The sequence below is a fragment of the Stenella coeruleoalba genome, assembly GCF_951394435.1.
Source record: "Stenella coeruleoalba genome assembly, chromosome: 18".
NCBI classification, from domain to species: domain Eukaryota; kingdom Metazoa; phylum Chordata; class Mammalia; order Artiodactyla; family Delphinidae; genus Stenella; species Stenella coeruleoalba.
This window is the reverse complement of record NC_137164.1, coordinates 64,239,628-64,255,003: the sequence shown is the minus strand read 5'-3', so window position 1 is coordinate 64,255,003 and position 15,376 is coordinate 64,239,628. Positions and strand designations below refer to the sequence as shown.

At 37.6% G+C, this 15,376-nt stretch overlaps 1 protein-coding gene and 1 pseudogene across 4 annotated transcripts in view; both read left to right on the top strand.

Moving 5' to 3' along the window:
* Window positions 1-15,376, top strand: part of UGGT2 (UDP-glucose glycoprotein glucosyltransferase 2) — a 166,483-nt gene that overhangs the window by 66,070 nt on the left and 85,037 nt on the right. For all 3 annotated transcript variants that reach the window (XR_013824820.1, XM_079902835.1, XM_079902836.1), the window contains exons 13-15: window positions 3,933-4,052; window positions 4,912-4,997; window positions 5,546-5,681. Coding sequence is in view for 2 of the 3 variants with exons in the window: in XM_079902835.1 (XP_079758961.1) it covers window positions 3,933-4,052; window positions 4,912-4,997; window positions 5,546-5,681 (342 nt within the window). In the remaining variant the exon portion in view is untranslated. The remainder of the gene's footprint in view (window positions 1-3,932; window positions 4,053-4,911; window positions 4,998-5,545; window positions 5,682-15,376) is intronic.
* Window positions 14,333-14,747, top strand: LOC307176550 (2-iminobutanoate/2-iminopropanoate deaminase-like; annotated as a pseudogene). The gene has a single exon. The product of its transcript is annotated as a 2-iminobutanoate/2-iminopropanoate deaminase-like (transcript).

The window sequence follows — 15,376 nt, the reverse complement described above, 5'->3', positions numbered from 1 at the left end:
TTATTGCTGTTTGCTGTTGTTTTTGTTATTTGTTTAGTAACTAATTTTATAAAGTCTGTATTCTTTTTCATGTGTGGCCACAGAAGTGTCTGTTATGTTAGCCTAGTCATCTGCTAAGTATTGGACAGAGATTTACTTACATGCCTCGAACCAGAAAATCTCCCAGTCTTTGCACGGGGGCTCTGTGTGTGTGGCACATGGAGGGAGGGGGAGCAGCACACGCTAAACATTCAATCAGGTGGTCTGCATCTCTGCATTAGCCTTCAGTTCTTGTTTGCATAGAGCTTGGAAGTCAGCCAGGGGTGAGAAGAACGTAGGACCTTCTCAGGTCTTTCCTGAGCATGCACGTGTTCCTGGGCATGCACGTGGCCTTGTAGATTTCCAGGAATACGTCAGAACTTCTCAAAGCCCTGTTTCCCAAAACATCTCATTCCCCAGCCTTTCCTCACTAAGTTTGTGGTTACTCTATTGTGCGTCCCAGCTATTTTCTGTTGTCTCAGGAGTGACTAAAACATTTGCCTGTAAATGTTTTCCATAAATCAGAGTAGCAGCTTTAACACTAGGCGAATCACAAGTTAGGCAGGATAAAGGCAAGACTTTTCAGAAGGTTTTCTAGGGAGTCACCAGACAGTTCAAACAAAAAGTTACAATTCATTCAGAATAAAGTCCATTCTACTGCTTCTGGTAATATTGGTACTGGAATGTGAGCTGTCATTTTCAAGGCTACTGATTAGCTTGGGAGCAGGAGATGGGACTTAGGTAAGTTATAATGCCACACATCTCAGTGTTCTTACTGAGATGCAGCCATTTTTCTTGAATAAACACTCTCAGGGTTGCTGCAAGCTTTTGGTTAGTTTTCATGGTTCTGAAAATATTCATTCCCACAGATTTTCTAGTTTTTCCATTTTCTGTATAAGGACGGAGTTTTGGAGCTCCTTACTCAGCCATTTTAGCTAATGTCACTCCCCAAAGAGAGCCCAGAAATGTGAACTGTAAGTCTTTTAAGTTCTTTGCTTCTCTCAGAGAGAGAGTCAGCCTCTAACAGCATGACCCATTATGTGATTATTTGTTGACCTGTATAGCTCCTTGGATGTTCAGGAAATTGTCTTCCAGGTTCTAATCTATAAATGACAGTATCTTTTTTTCAGTATCTTGGAAGCCTAGTAGATAGAAAGGCCCGAGTTATGACCAACAGAATGGATGGAGGTAGATCACTGGAGTGCCAGTTCTGCATGCGAATTTGTGAGGCGCTCTTCCAGTTACTGTTGCTGCTTTTGTGTATTCACCTGAGACTGGGGAAAGGGGCGGTTCAGTGTCTGTGGGCCTAGTCAATGTGATTTCCAGTGTTGTCTCAGTAGTTCTCCAAAATGGACCCACGTTATTACCTCAATTACTTCCCCCAAAACCCATGGCTGTAAATTAGGCCATTTCTCTAGCTTTCTAACTTTAGTATTTGTGATAAGAATCACGTAGGGCCCTTGTTTTAAATGGGGATGATTTAGCAGACCTGAAGTGGCACCAAGGAGTCTTCATATTAAATAAACACGTGCAGCTGTTTTGATCCACATTAGAAATGACTCTGTCTCCAGTCCTTAATTCAAGTTCAGTGGGACTGATACACAGAGCATAATGCCAGTTTATCACCTGAAGTAAAAAATACAACTCACCACCAAGGGGATCGGATATTCACATCCTCTACATGGCGCCGCCTTCTCCTCTGACCCAGGATTCCCGCAGGAGAACAGTTAACTCATCTAGACATTGCTGACTGAGTCTACTGCAAGTTCCAGTTCTCACAGGATCCCCGGCCTATTGTGAGGATCTTTGGAACCGTTCCCATTACCTTCACATCTTGGCAAGCATTACCTCAGAAACATAAATAAGAGACAGTACTACTGATTTTTCCAGGGAGACTAAAGTTCTCCCCTCTATCTCAGTACCACCAAGACAAATTTTAGTGGAAAAAAGCTAATCCCAGAACCCATCATACTTGTTAGCCACTAAAATAGAAATTGTTACAACTGTCAACTGTCATTTATAGACGAGGATGTCTGAAACCGAGTTAACTCCTTCTCTGCTTTCCTGTCCTCTCCCCTGGAAAAGCCTACTTCTTAGAGCTTAATGTCTCTCTGCTGATACAGTGTTCCTCTCTGAAAGCCATGAATTACCCTAGATTTCTCCCTCCTCTTCATCCCTCTTTGTGTGTGTCTCTTAATTCTGCCTTCTCTCTAAAACCACTGCCTCTGGCTTAGGCAAGCCCTCCGGAAATTCATGTCTAGATTAGTGCAAAAGCCTCCTCATTTCTTCAGGTATTGCGTTGTCCCATTTGTCCTCTCCTCTCTGACTTTGAGCTACAGGTACGTTAGACCTTTTGCCTGTGTCACTCATCTCTCTTACACTTTGTTTTGATTTTGCATTATTTTTGTTTGCTTTAGTTAAAATACATTCTGTTGATCTGTCATCCTGTTTCCTAATCCCTGTCTCTTCTTTTGTGTCCGGTCTGCAATTAAAACCACCTGATAAGTTCATCCATTTCTTAATTACGGACACTGTTTTAAATTCTGCAATGTCCCTTTGGTTCTTTTTTTTTAATAGGTTTTAGTTCTCTGTTAAAAGTTTCCGTCTTTCCACCTATTTTTGTTCTTTTTAAAATGTATATGAATTGTTATTTTAAAGTCCTTGCCTAAGTCCCTTTCTATTGTCTGTTTTTTTTTCTCCTGCATTTTGATATTTGGTCCTTTTCTTTTTGTATGACGGTTTTTGGTAAGAACCAGAAGTTGCTGATGAAAAGTTATAGAAGCAAAGAATTGTAAGGTCTGTTCTGGCAGTCCAGGTACCAGACGCTTACTTCATTCTGTTGAGGCTTGATTTTAGGCTGTGTGAGAGTTCTTCTCTTTTGTGTCTTACTCCTAGCGTCTGGCCCTACTGGGTCTCTAATGAAAGTGCAGTGTTTAGCAAAGTCCTTCCACCTTGAACTCCAACCTCTTGTCTCTTCAGTAACATGTTATGCCTGCAGCTTCAACCTCCGCGTTTCTGTTTTCTCCTGGCCTTTTTGCGGGGGGGAGGCGTGTTGCCATGTGTATGTGTAGATGAGTAGGCAGCAAATGAGAGGAGTTTCTGCAGAGATTTCTTTGGTTTCTTCTCTGCGGTTTCCTCCTCTGCTGGACTTGCCCCCATCTCACATCTCATCAGTTTGGCAGCCCTAACTTTCTCTTCTGTCTTTCCCAATATGTAGGAAATATATCTTCCCCACACTGGGACAGCGCAATATGACTGTCACTCTCTGTTGGAATTCTCTTCCTCCAGGCTGCAATTTGGAAAATGCCCCCAGCAACAAAGTTGAGGAGCTTTCCTCATCTGCCTCCTGCTTTCAAGGATTGTAACTCCTCAGTTGTTAATTGTTGGTTGACCCCTACCTCCATGCCTCTAGACAATGCTTTTCTCTACCTTTTGTCATTGTTTCGGGATGCGGGGGGGAAAGGCTAGTCTAATATAAGCTATTCCATCTTTATTAGAACTGGACGTCCAAAATGTCGGTTTTAAACATTTAACTTTTGTTAAGCGTTTTATTTTCCTTATGTCCAAGCTTTTAAATTTTAGAGGAAAGGTAAATGACCTCATTGCCTCCTGTACCTTAAATGGTTTATCGGAGTAATTTTTATACAATTTTATTTTTTAGTATGAAAAACAAACATATGAGTAAATGGAGTCAATTGTTTCGGAAGGGGAAGGCTTAATGTAGAAGGCTATGGGAATATAAAATTTTTGCACATATATGTTCCTTAAAGAATGTTCAACTAGCTTCTTATACTTAATCAGAAATGTAGAAAATCTTGTGTATATTTCACTTGCTGTTTGACAGAGTGAAATCCGGCTTTGAAAATGATCTAAGTATTAATATAGCTTTCACAGATTTCTGGATTCTTTTCTAGTGGATTAATGACTTAGAAACTGATGATTTGTACGTTATGTGGCCTTCAAGTTGCCAGGAACTCTTGAAGCCAGTGTCCCCTGGAAGTATACCTTTCATAAGGCGTAATTTTCATAATTTGGTAAGTTTTATACTTTGAAATTTTGTATACATCTTTAAAGATATCACCATTCTTTTTGGACTACCCTGCTCTTGGTAAGTAGGCATGTGAGTAATAAGGAAAGGAGTATTTGCCTGATGTAACAAGCTTGAGGTGGCATGGCTGACTAGGTATCAAAAGCTAGCAGTGTCACATAACCTGCCTTTTATTATTTAACCCTCATGTGCTTTTATAATACCATCATTAAATTGATGGGTTACTGTTATATTTTCTAAAAGCAATTTATGATCAAACTTTTCTTCCTTCTTTATTATAAAGAACTAATTTAAGTACATTTCAGGGAAAAATACATAAATACTACTATGTCATCTGTGATATAAATGTTCATTATTACAATGTTAAATAACCTTATAGAACTTTGTAATGTGGAGAAAACACCTAGGGCTTTATATTTTTTTCACATAGGAATTGAATATCTTAGTTCCTACAGCAGATGTTAATGCTGTTATTTTTTGGATCAAAATTCAATTTCTATTTCCTTTTTTAAAAAACTCATCACAGAAAATCCAACGAACACTTAGAATAAGGTATTTCACTTCTTGTAAAAAATATTTACTTAGTGCTGTGCTTCAAAAAGAGGATGAATAACCTGATTAAGTTTCGTGTATTATATTTTGGTGTGTAGCTTTTAGAAATTTGTAAACTGTGCAACTCTTTCTTATGTACGTTCCTCAAAATTCTTTAAAATTGCTAGAAAATTTAAAAAATTGTACCTTGAATTTCATGCTTTTAGCTACAGAAATTAGATTAAGTTTCAATTTCATGAAAACTATGAAGTGTTAAAACAAAATGGTGATTATAGTCTACTACTTTTTTTTAGGTTCTGTTTATTGATCCGGCTCAAGAATATACCGTGGACTTTATAAAACTTGCTGAACTTTTCTTTTATCATAAAATTCCTCTTAGGTAATTATCAATTTATAACAGACTGTCAACTGAAGGAAATCCAGTGATGTTCATGTTGTGTCACACGGAGTGTCAATGTTGAATTCAAAGTGATGGTCATCTCTAGGGCCTGACACGACATAGCTGTGTGCTGTGAAAAATCATACACCTTTATGGTCGACTCCAGTAATCAGAGCTGCTTGGTAGTCTTGTTTACCCTGTTACCTTCCTGAGAGAATGATTGTCACTTGGGTACTTAAGGATGGGTCCATTTTCCGTGGTCGTGTTAGGAGTACACTTCCCTCCACTTTTTCTTTCTGGAAAAAAATAGCTATTTGATAATGTCACCACCAGAGAGAGTTTTACATTTTGGAGGAATCCAACAGAGATGAGGATTTTGGTGAAAAGGCATTACAAATCAAAGCTTTTCAAATAATAATACTCCCCTTTACCCCAGATACTAACACATTCCCCCCATCTAGATGTTCTAGTCTAATAATATTTAAAAATCGTGGTTTATTGTGGTTCAAGAGGTAGTTGTAACATCTCTCATTCATCTTCTTTCCTAGAATTGGTTTTGTGTTCATTGTTAATACAGATGATGAAGTTGATGGAAAAAATGATGCTGGAGTTGCTCTTTGGCGAGCTTTCAACTATATTGCAGAAGAGCATGGTGTATCACAAGCATTTATTTCCATAGTACACGTGAGTTGATGTACTACATATAATTTCTTTAGGATGTTTAGTGGTTTTTGCATTACTATAATTATTATTATTTTAACATTTCAAAGTTTATAAAAACTACCATGGGGATTAGTACACATGATGAATTTGATTCTTGCAGCTCCCAACTGAAGTACATAGTATTGTCCCCATTTTATAAATGAGGCTCTGCCCAAATCTATGAATTTATTTAGGTTTACCCAACCAATAAAGGAACTTAAATTGTATATATAAATTTAGAGGAAGCATATTAATAGAAAATAATTAGTAAGGGAAGAATTCTTGAGCTGGGTTTGGAATAAAATCATGAATAGAAAAGATTATTTCAAACTTAAATGTTCTAAATGACAAAGTATATAGAGACTTCCTAGAGAATTTCAAAGGAGGAAGAAAACTTCACAACAGCAAATTGGTATCAAAATGGTAAGATTGATGCTGAGTCTGACAAAGAGACTATAAGAAATGTCAGAAATTGGTAAGAACCTTATTTAGGAAGAACAAGAGGTAAGAAGATTATTTTATAATGGAGGGTTTGAAACCCTCTTATGGCTCATAATGGAAATATAAATGTATTAAAGAGCTATACTGTTGTTATCAAGAAAGTCAGGTTATAGCTTTAAACAACTATTCATTTTTATATTTATTATTCTTTGGCTTGTCAACCATTATTCTAACAGGGAATGGTTCTTCTTCAAACTGAAAATGAAATTACCGAAGCAGTGTAAATTTCCTGCCCTGTTTCTGGAGCTCCCACGAAAACCACTAAATACTTCACTGAGTCATTGTCCTGAGGTATAGAAGTTACCTACACTTCAGTGACTTGGGGATACACTGTATTCTGTAAAATAGTACCATGGAATAAGTGTCAATATTATATCTCAGTCTATTAGTTTTACTGATTGGTGTAAGAGTTTATAAGGGATTCAGTCAAATTGACTTAAATCTTTTATTAAAGTCCACCTACCTCACTGTGAAAGGATCAGTATGATATTCAACACTAAGAAACTTCAAGACCTTCCAAAATTATCTTTACCTTAATTATTTATAATTGAGACCTAAATTACCTTAATTATCTCTACTTAATCTCTCTTCTTTGAGCATTTTGTATTAGACGTTAATTTGCACATGATGGCATATTTGTCAGTACCTTACCTTTTGAATTATCTACTGTGATGTTCAGCACAGTACTGTAATCTCTTGGAAAACTGAATTGCACTCGAAACCATATGATTCAATACAAAGCAGCATAAAAGTAGGTATTGAATATGTGCAATAGCCTATAAGTTGTGCTAAACGAAGAAGAAGAAGGAAAAATCAGTGAGGAAGAGATATTTAGAGAAAGCAGTTAGAATCCACTGGGGTCTGAAGGGTCAGATTGTTCATAGTTTTTCAAACTGTATGTGCTTGTGACCACAAAATTTTTATATCCCATAGAAAGGTAAAACGTTGTTGAGTTAACATTCTGTTGGGAGAGTATTATGTCCATTAGATCACTTAGCTTCACTAATTTAGAATAATTTGAGCAAAATCTTGTCTTTTAGTAAAATACGTGAATTATAAATTCTCTTTAATACTGTTTCGTTACTTTCAATGAGCAAATTATTATATTTAAATTAATTTGAAAATACAGTATCAGGAGAGAGGAAGAATATAACAGAAGGCCAAAGTCATAATAACAGTCTATGAAAGTTATTGAAATATATTGGAGAATTATGGTAGAGTAAGTACATTATTTGTAGTAGAATGATCTTACTTTGTATCTCAGCTCTACTGCATAGTGACTGTACAGACATACAAGTAGTTTAATTTTCTCTCCCTACCTTACAACATTCAGATTCAAAAGTATATGTTACATACTTAATGAATATTTGATGAATTCAGTTAGAGAATGTAAAAGCACTTTAAGACTTTAACTTTTGGCTACAATGGAGTAACAAACAATAGATTAGCCATCCTACAGTAAGCACTTATAAAACTGAACAAAATACATGATATAAGTCTGTTTTCAGATGTTCAACAAGAAGCAACAAGGACTGTGATCCTTGGAAAAAGGTAAAATAATGATATTCACAGAAAAAGAATTTCTGGCCACCTAAAAAGAAACACTAAAAGGAAATGACACCAGATGGTAACTCACATCTACGGGAAGAAATGAAATGGCAACTGTAAATAAAATGTAAATATATAGATAAATACAGAAGGCTGTATGAATATATTTTTCTCTTTAAATTATACAAGATTTAATGAAACATAAATTCTAACTTACTTAGAGGTAATACATGTGACAATAATTGTACAAAGTAGAATGAAATGGATCTATTTTAAATTCTATATTTTGTAATTAGGATTAATAGAAAGTAGATTGTGGTAAGTTCCAATGTATATTGTAATTACTGGAGTAACCACAAAGAAAATAAATTTAAAAATCGTTTAAAAATCAAAAGAAGAATCGAAATGGCACTCTAAGAATTATCTCTTAAGCACAAAAGAAGACAGTAAAGGAAGAATCAATAAACAAAAGACACATATATAGAAAACAAATAGCAAAATGGCACAAGTTAATCCACCCATACCAATACTTATGTTAAGTATGAGTAAATTAAACTTAAGCATACTAGAAGAATGGATAAAGAAAGGTGGGAAATTATTCACAAGCCAAGTATTCAACAATCAGGAAGAAATGGATAAATTGCTAGAAATATACAACCTACCAAGACTGAATCATAAGGAAATAGAAAATCTGAACAGACCAATTCCTAGTAAGGAGATTGAATCAGGGATCAAAAACCTCCCAACAAAGAAAACCCAGGACCAGATGGCTTCATTGGCAAATTCTACAAAACATTTAAAGACAGGTTGATACCAATCCTTGTCAAACTTTTCCAAAAAATAGAAGAGGAGAGAATACTTCCAAACTCATTTTACAATCCCAGCATTATCTTGATACCAAAGCCAGTTAAGGACACTACAAGAAAAGAAAATTACAGGCCAGTATCCCTAATGAACATAGATGCAGAAATCCTCAGCAAAGTGTTAAAGAAGTGAATTCAACAGTACCTTAAAAGGATCATATACCACAAGCAAGTGGGATTTATTTCTGGGATGCAAGGATGATTCAACATACACAAATCAATCAGTGTGAAACACCATATTAACAAAAGGAAGGATAAAACTCATATGATCATCTCAATAGATGCAGAAGAAGCATTTGACAAAATTCACAGCCTTTTATGATTAAAAAAAAACTCTCAACAAATTAGGTATAGAAGGAATGTACCTCAACATATAATGAAAGCTATATGTGACAAGCCCACAGCTAACATCATCCTCAACAGTGAAAAGATGAAAGCTTTTTCTCTAAGATCAGGAACAAGGTGAGGTGTCCACTCTCACCACTCTTAATCAGCATAGTATTTGAAATCCTAGCCAGAGAATTAGGCAAAAACAATAAATAAAAGGCATCCAAATTAGAAAGAAGCAAAATTATCTGTTTGCACATGACATGATCTTGTATGTAGAAAACCCTTAAAGACCCCACCAAAAATCTGTTAGAACTAATAAACAAATTCAATAAAGTTGCAACAGAAAAAATCAGTTACATTTCTATACACTAACAAAGAACTCTTGGAAAGAGAAACTAAGTAAACAGTCCCATCTACCATAGCATCAAAAAAAGTAAAATGCTTAGGAACAAATTTAACCAAGGAGGTGAAAGATCTTTACACTGAAAATTATAAAACATGGATGAAAGAAATTGAAGAGGACATAGATAAATGGAAAGATATTCCATGTTCATGGATTAATTCCATGGAATTAATACCATTAAATATTCTGTACTACCCAAAGCAATCTACAGATTTAGCGCATTTAAAATTCCAGCATTTTTCACAGAAATAGAAAAAAAATCATAAAATTCATATGGAACCATGAAAGACCCCTAATAGGCAAAGCAGTCTTGAGAAAGAATAAAGTCAGAGACGTCACACTTACTGATGTCAAATATATTACAAAATTATAATAATCAAAACAGTATTATACTGGTATAAAAAGAGATAAATAGGGCTTCCCTGGTGGCACAGTGGTTGAGAGTCGGCCTGCCGATGCAGGGGACATGGGTTTGTGCCCCGGTCCGGGAAGATCCCTCATGCCACGGAGCGGCTAGGCCCGTGAGCCATGGCTGCTGAGCCTGCGTGTCCGGAGCCTGTGCTCCGCAACGGGAGAGGCCACAACAGTGAGAAGCCCGCGTACCGCAAAAAAACAAAACAAAACAAAAAAACAGATAAATAGAATTGAGAACTGAGAAATAAACCCATTCATATGTGATCAATTAATTTGCACCAAAGGAACCAAGAATGTACAATGGGAAAAAGATAGTTTCTTCAATAAATGGTATTGGGACAGCTGGATATCCACATGCAGAATGGTGAAACTGGACCCCTATCTTATTCCATACCCCAAAATCAAGTCATAAGGGATTAAAGAGTTGAACATAAGCTCTGATGCTGTAAAAGAAAAAAAAAGAAACATTTCATAGAAGAAAACATAGGAGTTAAGCTCCTTGACATTTATCTTGGCAATAATTTTTTGGATTTGACAAAATCAAAGGCAAAAAAACCCAGAATAAACAGGGAGTCTGTATCAAACTAAAATGCTCTGCACAGCAAAGGAAACCATCAACAAAAGCAAATGGCAGCCTATAGAATAGGAGAAAGTATTTACAAACCGCGTATCTGATAAGGGGTTAATACCGAAATATGTAAGAAATTCGGGGGCAGGGATCAAGATGGTGGAATAGAAGGACGTGGAGCTCACCTCCTCCCTCAAATACATTAAATACATCTATTTGTGGAACAATTCTCACAGAAAACCTACTGAACTCTGGAAGAAGACCTCATACAGTCAAAACTGCAAGAAAGATCACCATGTAACTGGTAGGATGAAGAAAAAAAAAAAAAAAGAATTGGGATGGGACCTGCAACCCTGGGAGGGAGCTATGAAAGAGGAAATGTTCCCTTACCCTGGGAACCCTCTTCAGTGGCTGGGGGATCAGCCAGCTTCAGAGGGTCAGGGGAGAGTACAGAAGCTAGACTGCAACAGGAAAAACAGAGGAGACCACCACAGATGGTTCTTGCCACCTCGTTGCATTCCCCAACATGAGACTTCTGTCTGCTGGTGCATGCGGGGGTGGGGTGCTGAAACTCAGGCTTCAGCAGACAGACCAGGGGAGAGGACTGGGGTTGGCTGTGTGGAGACAGCCTGAAGGGGCGAGAATGCAGTACAGGCCAAAACTGGGAGTGTGTTTAAGGAGCCCAGGTCCACCATAAAAAGCCCCATTCATTGTTAATGTGCAAAGGGAGGGTGGGCCCTCACCATAGCAGCAGCTTTTTTACCGTGAACAGAGCTGGCTCAGCACTGCCTCAAGAGCTCTGGGAGCCTGCAAGTGCAGGGGGTTGCCCCCAAGTGGAGGTGGGCCTGAAATCTGAGCTGATCCCCAGGGGCCATGTGACTTTGGAAGGGGGTGGCTGAAATCTGAGCCCTGTCCTGGGCGGCTTTAGTGGATTTATACCACAGGACCTTTGTAAGCTCAGAGCCTACAGGACATGTGAACAGCTCCCTGCAGGAGCTGGGGTCTGGGCTGACTCTCTAGCTCCCACAGTGGGTCCTGGTTCCTGACTTCAGTGGAACTGCACTGATGGCTTTGTGAGCACAGTACCTGAGAGACATCCAGGCTGATTGCCTGCATTCCCATGACTGAGGCAGGGTCAAGGGCAGCGCCAGCAACAGTTTACTTTGTGAGCCCACACAACAGGTGACAGACACCACCACAGATTGCACTTCCTGGTGGACAGCTCCTGCAGAGGCATACTCAACGTCTCATCTACCAGTGGAAGCACTCCAGTCCTGCATACCTCACACCACAGCTTAGAAACGAATCTGGGGGCTTCTATTCCAACAACTATGGAGCAGACCCAGCCCCCAACAGGGCTGTGACAACCACAGAGCAAAGAGGAGGCCCCACTCAACATCCAGTGCACTGGTCACCACAACACCAGTCACACCCTCTATTAAGGAGATAACAGCCAGCACACATGGAGGAAAGACGTGGCAGACATCCATACTACAAACAGCCCTCACACCAAAGATATTAGACTCATGCAGGATACACAGGGATGCTCCCGCATAAAAACAGCCCTTGGAGACCACAGTAGATAATTGTTACTCCCAAATTCATAGCGTCAGAGAAATATAAGTAAAGTGAAGAAGCAGAGGAACTACTCTCAACCAAAAGAACAAGAAGAATCCTCTGAAAGAACAATGAAACAGATCTTTCCAATCTGCCAGGTCCCGAGTTCAAAAAGGGGGTAATAAAAATACTGAAGGAATTAAGAAAGACTATCGATAGAAGTGCAGATCGCTGTAACAAGGAACTAGAAACTGTAAAGGGGAGCCAATTAAAATTAGAAAACTCAATTGCTGAGATGAAAGCTCAGCTAAAGGCAATAAATAGCAAACTAAATAATGCAGAAGAATGAATAAGTGATCTGGAAGATAAAATAATGGAATCACCCAATAAGAACCAGCAGACAGAAGGACAAATGAAAACAAAAAAATAAAAGCAATATAAGAGACCTATGGGATAATATAAAGCATGCCAATCTATGCATAATAGGGATCCCAGAAGGAGAAGAAGAAAAATGGGATTGAAAATGTATTTGAAGAAACTATTGCTGAAAACTTCCCAGACCTAAAGAAGGAAACAGATAAACAGGTACAGGAAACACAGAGGGTCCCAAACAAGAAAAACCAAATAAACCTACACCAAGACATGCTATAATTAAAATGGCAAAAGTTAAAGAGAGGATTGTAAAGGTAGCAAGAGAAAAACAAAGAGTTAGCCTAAGGGCATTCCTTTGTAACTATCAGCTGATTTCTCTACAGAAGTGTTGGAGGCCAGAAGGGAGTGGCAAGATATATTCAAAGTCCTAAAAAGGAAAATCCTGCAACCTAGGATACTCTCTACCCAGCAAGATTATTATTTAGAATGGAAGGTGAGATAAAGAATGTCTCAGACAAGCAAAAACTGAAAGAATACAGCAATGCTAAACGTATCCTAAAAGAAATATTGAAAGGTCTTCTCTAAATAGAAAAGAAGGAAGAATCTATAGAAAAGAGAAGATCACAGTTGGAAATGCGATGATGACTACAATGAACAGCAAAAGAATAAACATGAAGATGTAAAAGAGGACCTCAAAATCATAAAATGTGGGGGAAGGGAATAAGAAAATTTAGATTTTTTTTTTAGAATTTATTTAAACCTGTATGACTACCAGTCTAAATCAAGTAGATATAGTAATGGGATAACATAATTGAAAAACAGAGAAGCCACAAATCAAACACATAAAATAGATTCACAGAAACAAAAAAGAGGAGAACTTAAGCATAGCACAAAAGAAAATCATCAAACTGCAAAAGGGAGAATAAAAAGAAAAGAACAAAGGAGAAATACAAAATCAAGGTTTAAAATTGCAATAAATACATATCTATCAATAATTACCTTAAATGGAAATATTTAAGGGAAACAAGGTTTAAAATGGCAATAAATACATGTCTATCAATAATTACCTTAGGGCTTCCCTGGTGGCGCAGTGGTTGAGAGTCCACCTGCCGATGCAGGGGACACGGGTTCGTGTCCCGGTCCGGGAAGATCCCACATGCCGTGGAGCGGCTGGGCCCGTGAGCCATGGCCGCCGAGCCTGCGCGTCCGGAGCCTGTGCTCCGCAATGGGAGAGGCCACAACAGTGAGAGGCCCGCGTACCACAAAAAAGAAAAATAATAATAATAATAATAATTACCTTAAATGTCAAAGGACTAAACGCTTCACTCAAAAGACATAGAGTGGCAGATTGGATAATAAAACAAGAGCCTACGATATGCTGCCTATAAGAGACACACTTTAGGGCAAAAGACACACATAGATTGAAAGTGAGGGTATGGAAAAAGATATTTCATGGAAATGGAAATGACAAGAAATCAGGGATAGCAATACTCATATTAGATGAAATAGACTTTAAAACAAAGACCATAAAGGATAAAAAAAGAACACTGCCTAATGATAAGAGGATTAATATAAGAAGAGGATATTGCATTTGTTAACATATATGCACCCAATAAAGGAGCACCTAAATACATAAAAGAAATACTAACAGACATAAAGGGAGGAATTGACAGGAACACGATAATAGTAGACTATAACACCCCATTGATCAGTGGACAGATATTCCAGACAGAGAATCAGTAAGGCAACAGAGATCCTAAATGACACAATAGAACAGTTAGATTTAATTGATATTTTCTGTACATTACACCCAAAAAAACTAGAATATACATTCTTTTCAAGTGCACATGGAACATTCTCTAGGATAGAGCACACACTAGGACACAAAACAGGTCTCAAAAAATTTTAAGAGGATAGAAATTATTTCAAAGATCTTTTCTGACCACAACAGCATGAAACTAGAAATCACAGAAAGAGAAATGAGAAGAAAAGCCTGCATGGCAACTAAACAACATGCTACTAAAAAAACCAATGGGCTGAGTTGTCTCTGAGGGGCGGCAAGGAAAAAGGATTAACCATGTCATCTTTGATCAGAAAGGTGATCAGCACTGCGAAAGCCCCAGCGGCCATTGGTTCCCTACAGTCAGGCTGTGTTAGTCGACAGGACCATTTACATTTCAGGACAGCTAGGCATGGATCCTGCAAGTGGACAGCTTGTGCCAGGAGGGGTGGCAGAAGAGGCTAAACAAGCTCTTACAAACATGGGTGAAATCCTGAAAGCAGCAGGCTGTGACTTCACGAATGTGGTAAGAACAGCTGTTTTGCTGGCTGATATAAACGACTTCAATACTGTCAATGACATCTACAAGCAGTATTTCTAGAGTAGTTTTCCTGCAAGAGCTGCTTACCAGGTTGCTGCTTTGCCCAAAGGAGGCCGTGTTGAGATTGAAGCAGTAGCTGTCCAAGGACCTCTCGTGCCAGCATCGCTCTAAGTGGGCCCCGTGTTATTTAGTCTGGAATTTTAATAATGTTTTTAAATTAACATCTTAATTTTTACAGTATTTGTTGGAAAGTGTAAGGTTGACTGAAATATCTGAAGTTATTATGGAAATACCATATAATAAGGGGAATTGAACATGAGTGGAAGATTAATGATGAATCTAGTTACTGATGTTATAAATTACACTTCTATAACACTCATTACTGGATGTGGGAAAAGAGACACACGTTACATAGTTACTCAGAAAAATAAAAGTAAAGGGAAATAGCATGTAGGAAAGGTGAGTTAGTATTCCTGAGAAATAATGAAGAGCACACCTAATTCAATTAAACTCTGTTAATTTAATGGTATGAACTATTCAGTTCTCATGTCAGATACATGATTCTGCTTTTACTTGAGTAAAATTAAAGCATTTAAGTTTGAATGGTAGAGGTAAAGGAGAAGAAACTGGACCAAGTTTTATATAGATAACATTTTTCTAATGGAAATAAAATAGCATGCAGATTTTCAAAAAATAAAAAAATAATAAAAAAATAAAGTTAACCATTATTTTATTAAGAATCATAACATCTGGTTTGATCAAAATAGAATATAATATACAAATATGATATGGTATTTTGA